Here is a 19,666-nt window from a genome sequence, read left to right on the forward strand (position 1 = left end):
TGAATGGATAAAGAAGATGTGGTAAGTAAATGTACAATGGAAAGTACATCTAGGATAAATTAAACTTGGATTGTGTTTTGCCATTTACCAAGCTCTTTCACATACATGACCTTATCTCATCTTTACAGCAATGCTGCCATGCAGGCACTATTTTCATTCCTGATTTTCAGATGATAAAACTGAGTCTCAGAGACTCGTTTCCCCTCTTGTAATCTGCAGAGTTGTCACTTGAACCCAAGTCTTCGCACATCAAATCTGGTATACTTCGCATTGCAAAATAATTCCATTCTCTAAGATTCCAAATGTTCAGGCTTTTATTGTATAAATCAGTAATTTTCAAAGTGTGGTTCCTGGATCAGCAGCATCAGCATCAGCAGATGAAAATGTAATTCTTGGGCTGCATGCCTGATCTACTGAGGGTCTGAATGTTTTATTAGCCCTCCATTTTTCTGATGTACCCTAAAGTTTGAGAACCACTGATCTAAGTCATTGCTCTTTTCTTCTAACTGCTTACAATTTCAATATTAAAAAGAAATAAGACATAGCCACACAAAGCCATTTAACTAATGATTCAATGATTACAGTAATATTTTTATTAGAGAGATCCCTAGAAATCTGACCAGTGAACTCACTGAAAATTCTGTTCTCTAATTATTTAGATTTTTCATCTCAACAAAAGCATAACACGTTCCATCTATACAGGGAAGAGAGAAGTCAAAACATGGGGGGTTTCAGATTGAGTTTCAACAGGGCAGAAGTAGGATCATCATGATGGTTTCCAGAGTTTCCTCTTCTTCTGTATTATCTATAATTGCTCAAGCAGGACTTTGAAAGATTAGCTCCCTTATCAGTCCTCCTCCTCCTCATAGATCATATCCTTGGAGAACACGTAAATTGCAAGAGGCCAGAATAATGAGGTTAAGTCCTCTCACAGTTGGAATAAAGACAAATTGGATGTGGCATGTCACAGGCTGAGAGGGGCAAAGAGAGCTGACATTTTATATGTTACAGATACTGCTTACTGGTCATTCTCCATGTTGTTTCTAGATCTGGGAGTAGAGGGCAAAGGTGCCCATCCTGATTTATCATCTAAATATGTCCCGATGGCTCGGATCAACATCCAGGAGCAGTTTGGAAGGGCAAAGATTCCTGACAGCTGCTGCGCCAGAGGTCTGACCGTCACTGTGCACTATCAGAACCAAGGGGTCAGTCCAGCTTTGGAAAAGGCCCAGGCGGAAGACTCTGGCAAAAAGCACCCCTGAGCCTGCAGTCTGCTCCACGTCTAGAGAGAGAGAGCAGCATTTCATAGGTGATTTAGGAAAGGAGGTGAAGCTAGTGGTGCTTTCATCAGAAACCAAAATCTAGGGAAGGGACAGGCCCCTGCTCAGCCCTAGGCCCTAGGCCTTCCCTGCTACTCTAGTTTGGAGCCTTCTCTAAACCTGGGTAAAGTCCAGCTTAGGACGGGGCTGTTCCAGCTCCGCAGGGAAAGAGAGCTCCACTCTCCCTGGCAAGGGAGAGGCCCTCACAACCACCCTGCCACAGGCACAGTGAAATCTTTCTGGCCTGTGCCCTGCACCTTAGATGCCCCCAAGGGCTTTGAGGCCTGTGTCCTGGGGCACTTCTGGCAGGTGATTTCATGCTAAAAACGCCTTTTCTACAGAATTACCAGAGGACAATTGTTGGCATTACAGAAAGGCCTTCTAGCAGAGTGGAAGGATGGCGGTCAGTGTTTATGGAGCAGCAACTACGTGCCACGCCCTTTCCACACATTAACTCATTTTATTCTTACAACAATCTCATTAAGTAGAAAATTTCATCCCCATTTTTTAAACAAGAAAACAAGGCAGAGAAAGGTTACTTACTCAAAGTCAGGTGGCTTACAGGTGGCATAGCTAGAATCTGAACACAGGTTTGGCTTCAAAGTCCCTGCTCTCCTTACTACTGTGCTGCCACGGGAGAAGGGACCCAGTGGGCTAGTCACCGTCTCTGAGAGGCCACAGCAGGCCTTCCTGTGCGAGCTGCCACCCAGAGGTCAACGGTGATTACAGTGCAGATCTCACCTGTGCTGTCTTTCTTGGCCTGGAAACATACATCCTAATTACACTGTCCAGAGAGGAGAACCATTGTGTGCGTCTACCACCGCAGAAGCGGGTGGAGATCAAGGGCAGCTGAGTTGGACGTTTTTCTCAGGGATGATCATTATGTATGCTGCCTACCCCTCTTTCTCCATCCAAGCCTCCTTCCTCCATACTACTCCCATACATCCCAGTTAAACAGAAATCCATCAGTTTTGTTGTTGTTGTTATCTTCTTACATGAGGGGGAAAAATGCCTGAGGTGAGCTTTTTATTGCAAAGGTAACCCAACAGCATTTACTGCAATCTGCTTATTTCAGCAGGATCCTCTAAGTGCTCTCTTACTTGCCCTGAACAAGCTTGATATACAACACAGTCAATCATCAATGATATTTCAGCCAGTTAATCATTCATTTGTGATTGCCTAAGTCATAAGAACTGAGTAACAGTAGAAGTTGCCACGTTGTTATCACTTCCCAATCTTTCAACTCTGGCCACAGCAAGTTAGAAATTCTATTTCCCAAGAGACCAATGACAAGGAAAGAAGTCACCATCCTGACAGGAGGAACTGATGCAGAATAGCAGAAGGCTGGGTTGCTCTTACACAATGGGAGCAGGAAGAAATATGTTTGGTACCCAGATGGTCCACTGGAGCATCTTTTAGTATTTCTCTGCCAAATTTTGAAAGAAAATGGGTAAGTGCAGAAGCCACAGCAAGAGAAGGGCATGATGGGCTGGGTCCCAGGGCTCCTCAAGGAAAGCCCCTAAGGGCAAGGTGAATCTAGAATGGGTAATAGAGGAGAGAGATTATAAGCATCAGTTGTGACCCCAAAGACAGCAACCATCATAGGACTAATAATTCATCCTACTAACTTTCCACTTTTTCCCAGAAAAAGAGACCAGTCACGATCCTGGAGGAGCTGTTCCCAGATGAGGTGAACTTGGCATATTAAGCAAGTTGATCCAAGCAGTGCAAGAGGTAGATTTTATTAGATACTGTGGTGTACTGACAAGAGTCATCTCCCACCACCCCAACCCTACTTACACGCAGAACCAAGGCACAAAGGCACTCATTCTCCAAGCTGTCAGGACTGTTCACTGCTGACAGTGCCAGCCCAGAGCTGGGTCCCTCCCCTGAAACTGTCCTGGGCCTAAGGGAGCTGCCTGGCTCAAGGTTATACACTCTCCCAGGGGCAGGCGGCATCCTATCAATTGGCCAGTGAGGGGGGACAAACATCCGGCCCCCTTTTCTAAGTAAGGACAACTCTGAAGGGCTATTCCAGTTCCAGACCTCCTCAGAGGACTGGCCAAGAACTTCGCTGCTACTGCACAGCAGATCGAGTTCTCCCCTACCCAGTCCTACTGCCTTCATTCACAGGTGTTTCCCCAAGAGCACTCCCCATGAAACTCCATTCACTTAATTCTCTCTCTTCAAGTCTGTTTTTCAGGGTACCAACCTAAAATAGATGTGAATAGATGTAACCCCTAAATGGGGGACTTACTGAAGTTTACTGTCTCCCTTTTGCTTATCTGCATTTTTTTTATTTTTTAACAATAAACATGCATTACTTCTGTAGTAAAGAGCTACATCTACATATGCATATATATATACACATGTGTGTATATATTTTGGTGTGACCTACAACATTACAAAATGAAGAGAAGACTAAAACCAATACAAGCAGATTAAATATACTAGTGAAAAAGTTTGATAGACAAAAAGAAAACATCCTAGAAAAAAAATTATCAAAACTGACTCTAAAAACTTACAAAATATGTGAAGTATTATTATAAAGAAATTATACTGTTATTATATATTATGCATTTATTAGATATATTACATGTTATATATACTATATTATTACATTACATATATTGTGTATACTATAAATTATTATAATTTTAGAAGTTAAATTGTTATTTTAAAACTTTTCTCATGAAGAAGATACCAGCCTCAGACACATTCACAATCAGTGTTACCAAAATTCGACAGGAAAATATTTATTAATGAGGATATGGTCTAAGGAAACTGTCATGTACACTGTTTTAGGAAAGGTAAATTGATAGGTCACTTTGAAAATGTATTTTGTATTTTATTTCCCCTTATTTAAAAATCAATTTTAAAGTTTCTTTTCAATCCAAGTTTTATATGCACAGTTTGTCCTCCAGCAACATATTATTCTTTGTCTCTTTCATATATTTTCTGGAATGTTTCTTTATCACCTCTTTTATTAATTATTCCATTTCTTCCATCAAACTTTTTAATTTCCAAGAGCTGTTTTTTGGTTCTCTGTTCAATTTTTCATGGCATCCTGTTTTTGTTCCAGAGATAGAGATATTCTCTTATACTTTCGAGGATATTCATTATAGGTATATTCCTATTTTTATTTTTGAGGCTTTCTACCTCCCAAATAAATCTAAAATTATTTCATCTATTTGTTTTGCTCTCTACCTTTCATATTAGAGAACTTTTTTCAAATGTCTCCTTGACTAAATGCTCATTTTTAAAGGCCTACGACTAAATGCCTGGTGAGCTTGTCAACTGTGAACTTCCCTGTAGGGTGATCTAGGTGGGCCACTTGTTGGGGAAAGTGCCATGTCATTTTCTTTAAGTCTTTCCACATAGGTTGGCTGAATCCGTGGATGTCCATATCCATCCAGGGATATGGAGGCACGGTGGATATGGAGGAACCATGAATACGGAGAATCAATATAAGTTATAAGTGAACTGACTGCACAGCAGGTCTGCTCCCCTAATCCTGTGTCGTTAAGGGTCAGCTGTAGCTTATTTGGGAGATTATCCCAGGAAACACTGGTAAAGGAGTAGGGGAGTAAAACAGGGAGGGAAAGGCAGGAAGTCCACACAAGGGTGAGTTAACAAGCAGATCACTCCCATGAGCAACCGAGGCTGTTTCACTGGGACCTCTTGGAGATTGCCCAGAACATATCTTAAAGTCATCCTACCTGAAGGTCGAGGCAGCTTAGATATTTATCTACCAGCTCCTGTCTATTACTAGTTGTGGGCTGCTCCTGGTGGCTTGGATTCCCTGGCACTTCCAGCATGTCCTGCCCGCAGGGACTAGGCGTGTTTCTTTAGAGGAAAGCCTAAAAGCAAAGCACCTCAGGTCCTTACAGCGGATGCCATCAGGGCTTCTCAGGAACAGTGAGCACCAGTGGGATAGGTCTGCTACCACACTACTCTACTTTTTAAACTAGAAGGGACTAAAATGGGATTTATTTGGTTATTCTTTCCAATATATATGCAAAATGTACTTTTTCATATCAATGCTAATGTTAATAAAATATTAAGTAAATGTTAATAAAAATATTAATGTTTCTTGAATTCCCATTTTGTTCTTTATGAAATATTTGTTAGAAATGTGGACTTCATAATATGTGTTCATTTTCACTGACTTTCTGCTCACTTCCAGCAATGAGGCCATAGATTCCCTGGTGTCATTGGGCCCCAAATCATTTTTTGAACAAGTCAGCCTTTCACTGCAGGAGGGCTATTGTAATTAGATTTAAATATGGTCAATTATTTACCAGCAGGAACTGATTTGCAAGAACTCTTTAGACAGTATATTTTAGGAAAACATCATAGTGTAAAATTCAATTTAACTTATGTGTCTTTTTAATTATATAGATCATTTTTACACAGTAAGATTTTGGCTTTTGGGGTCTTAGAGGTCATATGCCTTGGGCTAAGACAACTTTTTAGATTATAATTAATTCAAACCTCAATTATTCTCTTCCAAGCAGGAATGGTTCTATAAAATGCATCTTTCTGTGGCCGGCATGTTACAGTTTAGTTTATTTAGTTTATTAGGCCAAATGTATTATAGGCTGTGCTTATGGAACAGGGTCATTCAACTGACCAAGGCAACTAGAGCTGACAACTGAACAATTTACAGAACAACACCTTGCAGTTGGACTCAAGAAGGAAACTCACTAATTTGTACCTGGTTACACAAATAGGCTGAAGGTGCCTGAACTGATTTTAGAGAATTATCTTTGACCACTCAAAATCACTGGAGCCAACTGCTCTGTATAAAGTAAGCTACACAGACAACAAATATTTACTGACTAAATTACCCCTTTAATAAATCAGCTTTAAAAAAAAAATTTTAAGATAAATTTCAACAACAAAAAAATACTCAATGCCTACAATGACATGCATATTTGTATTCCTTGATATAAGGTTTGACTTAATCCTTTGTTAACAGCTACCTCCAAGGCAGCCAAAGGGTAATACAAACACTACAAAGGAGCTAACAATCCACTAGCTTGAAGGGCCCTTAATTTTTCTCTGAACAAGAGCAGGCTCACCATTCTACTTCTGAAGGTCTCTGTTTACACTGACAAACTGATCAGAAACTGTGGAATGAGCTGTTTCAGAACAGGTCACAAGAGCCGACTCTACACAGGAGGGGATGTAAGCAGAACAGAGGAGTTGGTCACATGACAACTTTCTATGGGACATTTCTAACAGGAAAGTAGAATGCGGCTTCCTTCAATTTTGCATACCCATTAGTGCTCAGGGCCTACTTAGTGAGGCATACCAATTTAGTATTCCCTTTGTAACTGCAAATATTTTCATTTAACAGTCATTCACAACCATCTCTTAAAATGAATTAATCATTAGCATTTGAGGATTGTCTTTTTTCTCCTTCATTCACAACCCCAATAAATGAATGACTGGATTGATGAGTGGGTGGATGGGTAGATGGGTAACTATAATTTAAACTGATGCAACTATAATTTGACTAATGCAACAATATACAAAACAAAACACATTTCAAAGTGAGCTGTTAGAACACAGAGCCTAAATTTCAACATAGATATAAAAGATGATGGAAACTGAGAGAATTTTTGAGGATTATATCACTGGAAAGAAAAATGGGGGAACAATGATGAGGGTTGTTTGCAATGCACCTCAAGGCAGTCACAGAACTCAGTGAGTATCTCCTGCACTAATCCTGTCTTCATTTAGAATTCTGATCTTATTCCTCATGCTTTTTTTGCATTACTATTTATTTTTTAAAGAATATTTCATTAAAATATTGTTCATCTTGATTGCTGAGTTTTTTGGCACCCTCTGTAATTCTGCACTCAAGGTGAATGTCTCACTACCTTCACCAAAGTCCCAGTCCTGATTGAGGGGCACAAGGTAATAACGTCTGACCCACATCTGTACCTGCTAAAGCAACAGCAGGATATGGTTGGAGACTAGAAAGGTACTACACTCTTCTCTAATAATGGGTCAAAAGTATGGGAATTCTAGAGTACTAGATGAAAACTAGTGGTAGGCACATCCACCTAGGGTCACTTAAAAAGGTATCCTGTCCAAGAAGGTTTGAAGGTCTGAGAAGTTTGAAGACAACCTAGGAGTAAGGGGCTTTGGGAAAAACTGGTGCAAGGCAGAAGTCAAGGGGCAATGGAGTACCACCTGAATGTAGGCACTACTACCTATGGAAAGTCAGGGGCAATCAGACAGGCCCCACCTCTCCACCTTCCTTCCAACTGCCCAATCCTAGAGGGTCAAGCAAGAAGGATTATAGCATACTCTTCCCTGAAGACTGCTGGTACGCCTGCAGCCAGACCCTGGAATGGAGAGGAGTGGGGAGGAGAAATCTTAAGTGAATGAAGAGCAAAGTATTCTTTAATAGTCAATAAAACATTTCTAAATACTGAATTAAAAGTATGATTTTGATGTTAAAGTGACCTTAAGACTCAAGGCCATGTTAAAAACTCCAGCGGCATCATTCCTATCATAATCTGGGAGCTGGGCTCTAGAAGACTCATTTACAAAGATTACAATGCACATGGTGCCCCCTAGAGTTGTGCAACTTGGAGGCCCTGATAGGAGGTTTTATTACTTGAATGGTCTGCAGGCACAGGAAAAAGAACTCCCAGTGAAAGATAAAGACAAAAATGAATTTGCATTTTAGTTAAACTCCATAAATTGTGCTTACTCAACTTATTGTTACAGAAAGATGGATGGGAGGAAGAATGGATGAACAAAAAAATAGATAGCACAAGGCAATTTAAGTTACTAAAGAGAATGGTTCTATTTAAATTAATCTGTCTCCTTAACAGGGAGATGTCTGAAGAAGCAAATTCCTACTGAAAAGGGTAGAAACATTCACTGGGGGCAAATTTCAACGTCTGATTGACTGACGTTGTTTAGGGACTTTATCTGTATTTCAAAGGTTGGTCTCCCATACAGATGAGCCAGCTGAAAAGAGAATGCAGTGCCCTGATGCCCCTGGGAGATACCATATTCACCCGGTACAGGTGTTATCTGCCGTCCTGTTTGCTATGCTAGTCTCTGATACCATCAGGGCATTCCCAAATATCTGTGGTTATCTCTTCTCCAATCTCATTTCACCATCTTATTTTCAGTCCTCATTTCTCAGCAAGGTTACAGTAATATTTAATTATCCTTCTCTTCCAGATACGTCCCTCAAATCCTCCCTATATTTGGTGCCAAATGAAGCCCTCTAAAATACAAATCTGATCAAATGAAGATGTGTGTGGGTATCTATACATACACATATGTGAGTAAACACAAATACATACCTATGTATTCATATACAAACATAATGTATATACATACATATTATACACATATATGCACATAGGAACACATGAAAATACACACACATACGTATGTGCAGCTGTGTACAAACATACACATATACTTAAAAGTAGAAGAACTGTACATAAACACTATAGTAATTATCTTCAGTTGGTGGGATTATGAATCCTCAATTAAATTTTTTCTTTATGCCTTTTTCTAAGTTACCTGCACTGACTGCTCATTAACCTACAATTTTTAAAAATTTCTTATGATATAGAAGAATATTTAATAAAATGAGAAAATTTTAAGACAGTTGTTAGTTTTTAAAGCGTTTACAAACTAGTACGTATAGTATGATCCCATCTATTTATGTAAAATGTATATTTTATATAAATGAATGGTGCATGTATTTACACCTATAAATAAACATACATAAACACTAGCTCTAATTACCTTGGGAGATGACATCTTGAACAATTTTTACTTTTCTTTTTACTTGGCTGTATATTCAAAATTATCTACAATGAACATACACAGTTATGGCAGTCTCCCCACTAAGTGTGATTCTCTGTGGCAAGGAGATAAAGCTATTCATAAAAGGTATAGCAAAGCCAATTGATACTTTTCCTAAAACCATTAACACGTTCTTGATTTCTGCAATATTACTTCTACCAAGCCTAAAAAGGAGCACTTTGGCAACATCGTTTTTTTCAATGAGATGAAAATTTGCTTCACTTCATTAAGGAGCCAAAGTCCCTCGTGGTATTCTATCAACTAGACATATCTGGGGCCAATTATCTGCAATTAACTTTCTTTTGGAAAGCCTGCAAATGGGGGCTCCTCACCTGGGCTGCAAGGTAGGCAGGGAGTCAAATACTACATGACATAAGGTAAACCCATGACCTTAGTACCAGAATAGAAAGCAGTAGGGTAAAGCAGGGATCGAGATGGCCAAGCAGGAGGTCGCACAGCTCACCTTCCCTCCACAAACACATCAAAAATACTTCAACATGTGAAACAATTATCATGGAAAACTAATCAGAAACTGGCAGAAGAACTCCTATATAACCAGAGCTGCCAAAAAGATCTCTATGTAACTGGATGGAACAGAAAAAAAAAAAAAAAGAAAAGAATGGGGGAAAAAAGGCAGGGGATTGGCACCTGCATCCCTGGGAGCAATCCAAAAGGAAGAAAAGGTCCACACGGGCAGACTCTTGCCCTAGGAAACAAGCAGATCAAGCCACAGTCTGGGCATCCCAGTCCTGGGATCCTACATGGAGGAAACAAGCCCCCTTGCCTGCTGGAAAATCCACTGAGACAGAGGAGCCTAGACTCTACTGGCAAGGAGTTCATGTGTGCTGGCTGACTAGCAATCAGGTGGAGAGAGCCTTGCACTGGCAGCTGCCATCTCACCACACTTCTCAATCCAAAGGGGTAAACACCCCAGCCCCCCTCACTCCACACCACAGCATGGTGTGAGATCTGGGCAAAGACTCAGTCTTGCTATGCACACACAAAACCGGGGCACCTAGGGAAGTGATCCAAGTGGAGCCACAAGGCCACTGTCAGTGCACATGTGGAACAGTGGGTGGAGCCTCAGGGACCACTGTCCGCGCACGTACAGGGAGGCGCCATGAGCGTGCACAGTGGTTAAGTGCTGGATCTCAGGCAGACAGGCCCTGGGAGAGGATCTGTGTCACTACAGAGACAGCCTGGAGGACTAGGGTGTGATCTTGGTGGGGCAGCAGCAGCCACTGTCAGTGTTTTCATGAGTACGCAGAGGTTCAGCTCCCAGTGAGAGCCTCCCAGCTCTGCCCACTCCACACTGCAGCTTAGCACTAGATCCAGGGCAGAAAGGTCCTGGGAGAAGACTGACACAGAGGCAGCCCAGATCTCAGGCACAGCATACCTACCTTAACTCCTGCAGCCACAACACCCCAACCCCCAAGCCTAGCATACTCTACGTCACAGCCTTGCACCAGCACTGGGACAAACACAACAGAGAAAGAGATGTGACTTTGGGCTGCTTCTGAGCAAAAACATGAATGGCCACACAGGTGGCACATAGGTCCTCTGTGATTGAGCAATCACTTCCTTTGGGGCAGGGCATACACTCAAGGGCAACAGAGCCTGATCAAAGCCAACCCTCAGGGTTTCTACTCCAACAACTGGGGAGCAGACCCTGTCCCTGATCGACTGGCAACCAGCCCTTGCACCAAAAAACCTGGACATACACAGTCCACACAGGGACACTCCCAAGTAGAAACACCCCTTCAAGATCATAGTAGATAACTGTTTCTCTTAAATTCATAGAGACAGAGAAAGTTAAGTTAACCGAAAAGGCAGAGGAACTACTCCAATGAAAAGAACAAGAGAAATCCCCTGAAAGAACAAATAATGAAACATACCTCATCAATCTACTAGACCCTGAGATCAAAAAAGTGTTAATAAAAATGCTAACTGAATTAAGAAAGATTATCTTCAATCACTGAAGCAAGGAACTAGAAACTATAAAGATGAACCAATCAAAAATAGACAATTTAATTGCTGAGATGAAAACCAATCTAGAAGCAATGAATAACAGACTAAATGACAAAGAAGACTGAACAATGTTCATAGCAGCACTATACACAATAGCCAAGACATGGAACCAACCCAAATGTCTGTTGACAGATGACTGGATAAATAAGTTGTGGTGTATTTATACAATGGAATACTACTCTGTCATAAAAAAGAATAAAATAATGCCACTTGCAGCAACATGGATGGACCTAGAGATCATCACTCTAAGTGAAGTAAGCCAGAAAGAGAAAGGAAAATACCATATGATATCACTCATATGTGGAATCTTAAAAAAAAAAAAAAAAGGACAGTGTGAACTCATCTATAAAACGAAAACAGACTCGCAGACTTAGTATTATGGCTACCAGGGAAAGGGGGTGGGAGGGGATAAATTTGAGAGTTTGAGATTAACAAATGTTAGCCACTATATATAAAAGTAGATTTTTTAAAGTTTCTTTTGTATAGCACAGGGAACTATGTTTAATATCTTGTAATAACCTTTAATGGAAAAATGAAAACAAATATATGTATGTATATGCATGACTGGGACATTGTGCTGTACATCAGAGAGTGACACACTGTAATTGACTGTACTTCAATAAAAAAAAATTAAAATAAATAAATAAACTTAATTACCTCCCCCCACTTAAAAAAAAAGTCTACATATAATAAATGCTGCAGAGGGTGTGGAAAAAAGAGAACACTCATACATTGTTGGAAATGAAAATTAATGCAACCACTATGGAAAACAGTATGGAGGTTCTAAACTAAAAAATAGAGCTACTATATGATCCAGCAATCCCACTCCTAAATATATATCTGGGAAAAAAGAAAACTCTAATTTGAAAAGACAGATGCACCCCAATGTTCACAGCAGGACTATTTACAGCAGCCAAGACACAGAAGCAACCTAAGTGCCCATCTACAAGTGATTGCTATAAGAAGATGTGGGGTGTGTGTGTGTGTGTGTGTATTCCATTATATATATATATTCTTTTTTGATCACTAGAAAGCTATTCCTTTGAGATGAGCTGGCAACATCATACTGCCCCTCCTCACGGTATCTCTGGACTTCATGATGATACTAATGTTTCCCTGGTTATCATGAATCAGCTGTTCTTCCCTCTTAATGCTGAGACCTTTAGAAGGTCACTACACCTGGGAGAAGTAGACTTACCTGACCCATTCTTGGTGGTTCAGGGTGGGCCTCTTCGAGCACTGTAACCAAGCTGTGAGCTGAAGCAACAGAAAGCAAGCACATTCAAGAGACGGAGGACTGTAAGGTTTAGATCTCAGAGTACACAGTAAGGAACAGCAAGAGACTGGAGATAAAAGTGGGGGCTTGGGAAGCCACGTTAAGGAACATGGCTTGCATTTTCTCTTAGAGGAATGGGATAGGGATGTGCAGGAGCTTCTGCTGATTTCCACTCCTTCCATCAACATCACTCACTGGCTGACAGAGACTACAGAGTTCAGACAGAGGAAATAACTCTACCTCCATGGCAGCTGAACCCACATGTCCATGCACCCCCAATCCACTCACTTTCCCAAGCTGCAGGAACCTAAACCCTCTAGTATTATCAAAGAAGAAAATAAAGGATTGGCTCTGCCCTCAGCTGGTTGGCCCAACTCTATCACCAGCGTGAGAGGTCTGTAGGGAAACTGGTCCATAGGTTCACTGCAACTTTTTCTAGATGGGCTCCAGGTAAGTGATAAGAATTGGGGAACTACAGGGTTGGGGAGCAGCAGAAGGAAAAGTGTAATGTTAAAAATTTGATCTGGTAATAAAAAAAAATAATAATCCAGTGATGTCATTCTACAGAGAGAACAGGGATTCCTAACCGACTTTAAATTAGGTTACTGCCACTGATAAATAGAACACTGAAAGTTTCACATGTCCATTCTGTTAGCAGGTTTGCATGAGTCCAAGGACTATCTGCTTCTACCTGATTCTATTCTGGTCTTCTTGAGAAGCTCAAGGTAACCATGAGATAAGGGGTAAACTCCTGTTTGGAAGGCACTGTTAGGTAAACAATGGTAAGAAGCCATTCTTGGTTCTTCCTTCCCACCTTCCTGAGTCAGGCACTTTTTCTTTTTTTTTAATGGAGGTACTGGAGATTGAACCCAGGACCGTGAGCATGCTATGAACCCAGGACCATGCGCATGCTAAATATGCACTATACCACTGAGCTATATATCCCCACTTTACTTCAATTGCTGTGAGATCACAGAAAGGAAAGATGTATTCCCAGAGGGACCTAAAGCATCATGCTGTCCTTAACAGGCAAATCCAAGTCATACCTAGTGCCAAGTTAATCACTAGTGCAAGCCACAAAATACCTAAATAAATAAATTTAGGTGACTTTCTAATAAACAGCAGAAAGACATGGATTTTCTTTACCGAACATCAAAGTGGTTTGAGGCCTGGGATACTTCCAAAAGTTTATTGATGTTGGATTTTCTTTCTCAAGGAATGTAACGAGGAACAAAGGTTTATTGAGTACTTGATGTCTATCAGTTGCTTAAGTTTGTGCTTTATCAAATTTTTGTTCATAAAACCCTATGTATGTATGTATTAGGTATTGTTATTATCTTCATTTTATAGATGAGGAAACTGAGGCTCAGAGAGATTGAGTAATATGATCAATACCCCGCATAGTGTATAATGGGTGTTTTAGGCAGGACTGAAACCCAAGTCTTTGTTTCTAAAACACATGTTCTTTTTACTACACTACATTTCTATTCTAATGACCAGATACATCTGTTTTTTCTAATCTAGGAAAAAAGACTGGATCTATACTCCAAGGCCTTCTAAATTCACAAATCACCGTAAGTAGTGGATTACCTGAAAGACTATTTAGATCTTGGCTTTAGAGTAACCATAAACTTTCCCTCTCTTATCCAAGTTGAAAGTCCACTAAAAGGTTATGGTTCCCAAATGATGAGGTTTTCATTATCTTTGGGAAAAGAGAGAAAAACAAAGACAAGGTAGTCAATTTTTTTCCATAAAGCTAGAAGTATAAATATAACTATTTCTAAAATTATGATCTCTCTCTCCCCTGACCTACCCACTTTCTCTCTCCTCCTCTCTCTGTGTATATGAGTGTGTACATGTGTGTACTCTGATCTTTTTCTTTTTAAATGAAATAATGGAGCTAGTAGAAGGTAGTTTACTTTTTAATGTGCTTACTTGAGAAAATAAAAAGTGAGCAACTCCACTGAAAGTGTGCCCAATAGATATCAAACTAAAAAAAAAAACAAAACTTAATTCTTTTCCTCAACGTCCTGCTCAAATCTAGTAGATTTATCTTTCCCCTGATGCTGAACGAAATCTTGGGCATGCCCTATAGCTTCTGTACTGAAGAGAGTTTCTGGTCACATTCACTCACAATAATAGTCTCCTCTTAGTAATTAATATGTTCAGGCTCACTAATAATCAAAACTCTGCACTTTATGCTAAGTTAAAGCCCCCCACCCCCCGACCCCAGCTAGGGCCTGCGCCAGATTGCAAGACTGCAGTCGGAGAAGGGAGAGCCACAGTGACCTTCTTCTCTTTTCACCTCTCTATCTACCCTTCATACCCCAACCCCCCACCACACACACAGAGTTTTGGCTTATGACTGCACCAGGTTTGGGGATGAGAGGGAGTGAGAGTAAAACAAAGGAATGGTTTTAGCTAATGGCATAGCTGACATCTGGCTTTTGTCTTCTCTGCATATGGTAGATGTTTAAAGCTGATTCTCTCTCTTATGGGAGTTTTCATGTTATCCAGCCACACTTCTACCTCTTGAAATTTTTCTTAGTGGCCTATCATCATTCAACATCAAAACAAAAATATAATGGGTACCTATTGTGTGTCATGCCAAAGTCTTAGCAACCCAAAACACAATGCAAAAGAACACCATTAGAAAAATAAATAAATTTTCTGCCTCAATATCATATTAACTTTAACTTTTCAGTTGTATTCAGTCATTAAGTCTTACTTCACAAGGTAATTGCTATTGTAAAAAAGGGATAGGTCATTAATAGTCTCATTTCTCTGATGTTATTTGATAAATCATGTTACATTCAACATAACATGTACTTTGAACTTGTAAGCAGAAAACCTATCCAGACAGTATGCCTTCTAATTCTTGAAATAAATGTGCTCACAAATAGTAGTTTAAGACAGAGTAGGTATGCTTATCATGTTTTAAGGCAGTTGAATTTTAGGTGAGGAGCTAAGGAATTCATAGAAACTAGGGAAACTAAAATGGTGTGACATTAGTGTAGTTAAGTGACCCCTTGAACTTTAAACTTCCACATCACAGTATGAAGTTGGTTCTAAGATAAGAAAGAGAATAAATTCTCTCCTAAGGACAGACCTGAATCTCTGATTGCCTAAAGGCTGAATTAACTGGAGACCAGTTGCCTAGAGGCTGAATCAACTGCAGACCATGGCGTTTGATGGTACTTGGAAAGTAGACCGAAATGAGAACTATGAAAAGTTTATGGAAAAAATGGGTAAGGGCTTAATACTTTAATGGCTTGTTCTTTTGTTTCTCAGACATTTTTCCTTCTAACTCCTTCTAAATCTCAAGGCTTAGAGAATGGCACCTGTTGTGGCAGTGAGGATTGAGAAAGTGTGATGGTTCCAAGCAGGGAAAACCATATTCTCCCTTCTAACATTAGGAAGAATACACTGCCTCACTAGTGAAAGAAAAGACTCTTGGGTGCTATTCTCTGAAACATAAAAAACATCCAGATATGTTTCATTCACATTAACTGCTGATGGAAAATTGATCTTTTTTTTTTTTGGCATTGTTTAGAAAGTAAAATATGGCAGTGCATAATGGTAACTTTCAGACTTTGAAACACTGAATTCTAGGGGATGGAAAAGCAAAGACCATATAATAAAGTAATGAAAAAGAGTTCTATCAAAAGTCACAGCTCTGAATAAATGAGACTTAATTCTCTTTTCCTCTGACTTACAAAACTTTTGGAATAATCTCATGATGCTATGTAGTTTCTATGGAAGTTTTTAATTTAACTGATTTTAATATCTATACCAATACTCTAGCAGCCCGTATACTGAACAAGATGGGCAAAAAAATTCATGTCATCCCTTAAAAATAAAAATCTGCGTTAATTATATACTGTAGTTCAGAGATTCCAAGTTTAAATTTATGGAATTGGTACATCCTTACAATAATGAATTTTCTCATTTTTGTGACAGTCAGAAATGCCACAAAAAGCAAAAAGAATTATGAAGTTCAAAGTGTTAAGGCCAATATGGAAAGCAAAGTGGCATTTAAAAAAAAAAAAGAGTACCATATAGGCAAAATTAAAGTTGTATATCCTTATAAATATATAAATATAGTTTTAAAATCCTTCATTTGACATTCCTGGAATTTGATTTACTTAACTCTGAAATTAAAATGATAATTTTTAATATATATATTTTTATTGAAGTATAGTCTGTTTACAATGTTGTGTCAATTTCTGATGTACAGCATAATGCTTCAGTCATACATGTACATACATTCGTCTTCATATTCTTTTTCACCATAAGTTACTACAAGATATTGAATATAGTTTCCTGTGATATACAGTATAAACTTTTTATTTATCTATTTTATATATAGTAGCTAGTATCTGCAAATCTTGAGCTTCCAATTTATCCCTTCCCACCTCTTCCCCCGCTGGTAACCATAAATTTGTTTTCTATGTCTGTGAAAAATGTTGATAATTTTTAAAAACTTACTCAGTTCTAAGATTCTACAATTCTACATTTTATTTAATTTTTCTTAAGTTTTAGAAAAATAGTTTGATCTGATTTAGCTTGAACTTTTCCTACAGAAGCAATCTGAATACTCTTGTGCAAAGGCAATGCTATCAGGTTTTCCTTCCCAACCTCAAAATATTAATTAATTAATTAGTTGGTTCATTAATACAGAACTCAGAAAAATAAGCACCTTCTACATCAGTCTGACTTCATTTTCTCTAATCTCTTTCCCTTTGCAGGTATTAATGTGGTGAAAAGGAAGCTTGCAGCTCATGACAATTTGAAACTGGTAATCACACAGGAAGGAAATAAATTCACAGTCAAAGAATCAAGCAATTTTCGAAGCATTGAAATTATTTTTGAGCTTGGTGTCACTTTTAATTACAGCCTCGCGGATGGAACTGAAGTCACTGTAAGAAATTTTTTATAAGCAATGCATTGCCAATTTTTCTACACAGTACTAAAATAATCTCTGCTTTCTGTCATTGGATGGTTTAATAAATATAGGTCTCCTTCATTTACTGAAGCAGACAATGGAGTTTATCCATATTATATATCATACAAGTTGGCAGAGTATTTTAAACATAATGCTTTGATTTTCACACACATCTGTAAAGAACCTGGAATAAACAATAAGAATTAGAAAAATATCCTTTGAATGACTGGGTATACACGTATTCATAAAGAAAACTAAAGCTCAGTGCTTTCAACTTTACATACCTGACGACAACAAAAGCTTTCAGAGTTATCTAACTTAAACATAAGAGATATTTAATTAACATAATTGAAATAATAAAATAAATGGATAAATTAGTGAATGAGTGTGTGACCAAATGGAAAGGTCTAATAATACAATATGTGTCACTGGGAATATACCTTTTAATATTTAAGATATAAAATTTTACAGAGGCCCATTTTTCAACTGATTTTTAAAAAACTTTTTGTCCCCAGAATTTTTCTAGTTAAATTATACATGCTTGCAATGACAATTGCAAACTGTCAAATATTTTATCAATTATGATTGCTTTTAAATCACTACAACAATTACATAAATTAAAACAAACACAAGCTTGTGAGCTTCTCCATGAAGCTAATTTGAACCATGACTAAATTTAGAACACTCTTTGTAACATGAAAGGTTTAGAAAAGAGGCCCTGCCTATCTGCCTTAACGTTTGGCATTTGCAAACTACTGAGTAGGACGGGCAGAATGGTTACCAGCACACACTCTAGAGCCCAACAGCTTAGAATCAAGCCTGGCTTTGTGACTTTAGGTAAATTACTGTATCTCTCTGTTTTCTCATCTGTGAAATAGTGATAATAATATCTACTTCATAGGGTTATAGTCAAGTTTGAAGGAGCAGATCTGTAGATCTCAGAATAGTGCCTGACACATGTAGGACTCTAAAAGCTGCTATTTTATTATTATTATTTTCTTTATTTTTATATAGGGTAGTTGGAGCCTAGAGGGAAATAAACTTGTTGGAAAATTCAAACGGCTCGACAATGGAAATGAACTAAATACTGTCCGAGAAATTATCGGTGGTGAAATGGTCCAGGTGAGTGGGAAAAACATCTCCCAAAGACAAAAATAACTATACAACAATAATTTTATGTGGGGGGTTGTTGAGTTATATCATCAAAAAATAGACTATACTTTTCTTATAAATCTTACTAATTTTAAAAATATATTTTCTGATGTCCGTTTGTTGAAGAGAACTTATACGTCAAATACATCAAGCCTATTTTAATTGAAAATTTAAGTGACTACAAACCAAAATGTGTTTTTAAATGAATATATCCTGTATTTGTATAAAATGCTGCTATCAAGTACAAGAATAAATACTTTATAAACTCATTTCAAAACTATATTACTACTAATATTTTTCTTAATTTAGCCTTTAATCTTAACGGCAAATTCTTCTATGTTTGTTAATACTTTTCAGACTTACACATATGAAGGAGTAGAAGCCAAGAGGATCTTCAAAAAGGAGTGAGCATTGTTCTTGGAGCACAGCCCAGAACACAAATTAGATGGAAAATCTATATTGAATCCGGACCGTTTTTCTCTCCTCATCAAGTATAAAGTTGCTGACTGATTAGTCCTTTTATAAACATTGGCCAATGGCTTTTATTTCCAGTCTTGGCCAGAACAAAACAAGCAAAAGCTAATTAGGATTTAACTTGTTTTACATTCTCAAAGATGTACATTTATTGGTGTTCAAAAAGAATTTGTGACATTTTAAAAAACAGATGAATAAATATTGTTCCCACATTGCTTTATAAGTAGCCTCTCCTTAAAAAAAAAAAAGCTATGCAACACATGCATTGATAGACTGTTTTGGGTTCAGTAAACTGAAAACATATATTGCATGGGGGGGCAGGCTTTAAAATCCTGCACTGGTTGTAAATATCTTCCTTTGTTTCCTTCAACCAGAAATTTTAGAAATAAGAAAGGCAAATACAAAATAAATATTTCCATAAACCCACAACTCAGAGATAATCACCATTCTGATTTTAACAAACATCCTCCCAGTTGTCTTTTGTGGGTGTGCCAATGTGTATTTCCCCAGACATACCACATACTTTGAATAATATGATAGGAAAGAAATGATGTACTAAGGCAAAGAGCTGTATCATATCTTTCTACATTGTCAGTGATTCCCAGACCTGGGTTAGCATCA

The 19,666-nt window shown here is 38.5% G+C and overlaps 1 protein-coding gene and 1 long non-coding RNA gene across 2 annotated transcripts in view; one reads left to right on the forward strand and one right to left on the reverse strand.

Moving 5' to 3' along the window:
* Window positions 1-19,666, reverse strand: part of LOC123616191 (uncharacterized) — a 53,626-nt gene that overhangs the window by 19,403 nt on the left and 14,557 nt on the right. The gene's annotated exons all lie outside the window — the stretch shown is intronic.
* FABP2 (fatty acid binding protein 2) lies at window positions 15,565-19,257 on the forward strand. The gene is made up of 4 exons (XM_010952598.3): window positions 15,565-15,722; window positions 17,223-17,395; window positions 18,434-18,541; window positions 18,929-19,257. The coding sequence occupies exons 1-4, from the start codon at window positions 15,656-15,658 to the stop codon at window positions 18,977-18,979; spliced, it is 399 nt and encodes a 132-aa protein (XP_010950900.1). The 5' UTR covers window positions 15,565-15,655; the 3' UTR covers window positions 18,980-19,257.

This window comes from Camelus bactrianus, chromosome 2 (assembly GCF_048773025.1).
Source record: "Camelus bactrianus isolate YW-2024 breed Bactrian camel chromosome 2, ASM4877302v1, whole genome shotgun sequence".
In the NCBI taxonomy this organism is placed as follows: Eukaryota; Metazoa; Chordata; class Mammalia; order Artiodactyla; family Camelidae; genus Camelus; species Camelus bactrianus.

Excerpts from the sequence above, each read along its gene's own strand:
- FABP2 (XM_010952598.3), top strand. The coding sequence starts at position 15,656 with ATGGCGTTTGATGGTACTTGGAAAGTAGACCGAAATGAGAACTATGAA. Across the intron at positions 15,723-17,222 it reads AAAGTTTATGGAAAAAATGG|GTATTAATGTGGTGAAAAGG; the intron begins GTAAGGGCTTAA and ends TTCCCTTTGCAG. Across the intron at positions 17,396-18,433 it reads CGGATGGAACTGAAGTCACT|GGTAGTTGGAGCCTAGAGGG; the intron begins GTAAGAAATTTT and ends ATTTTTATATAG.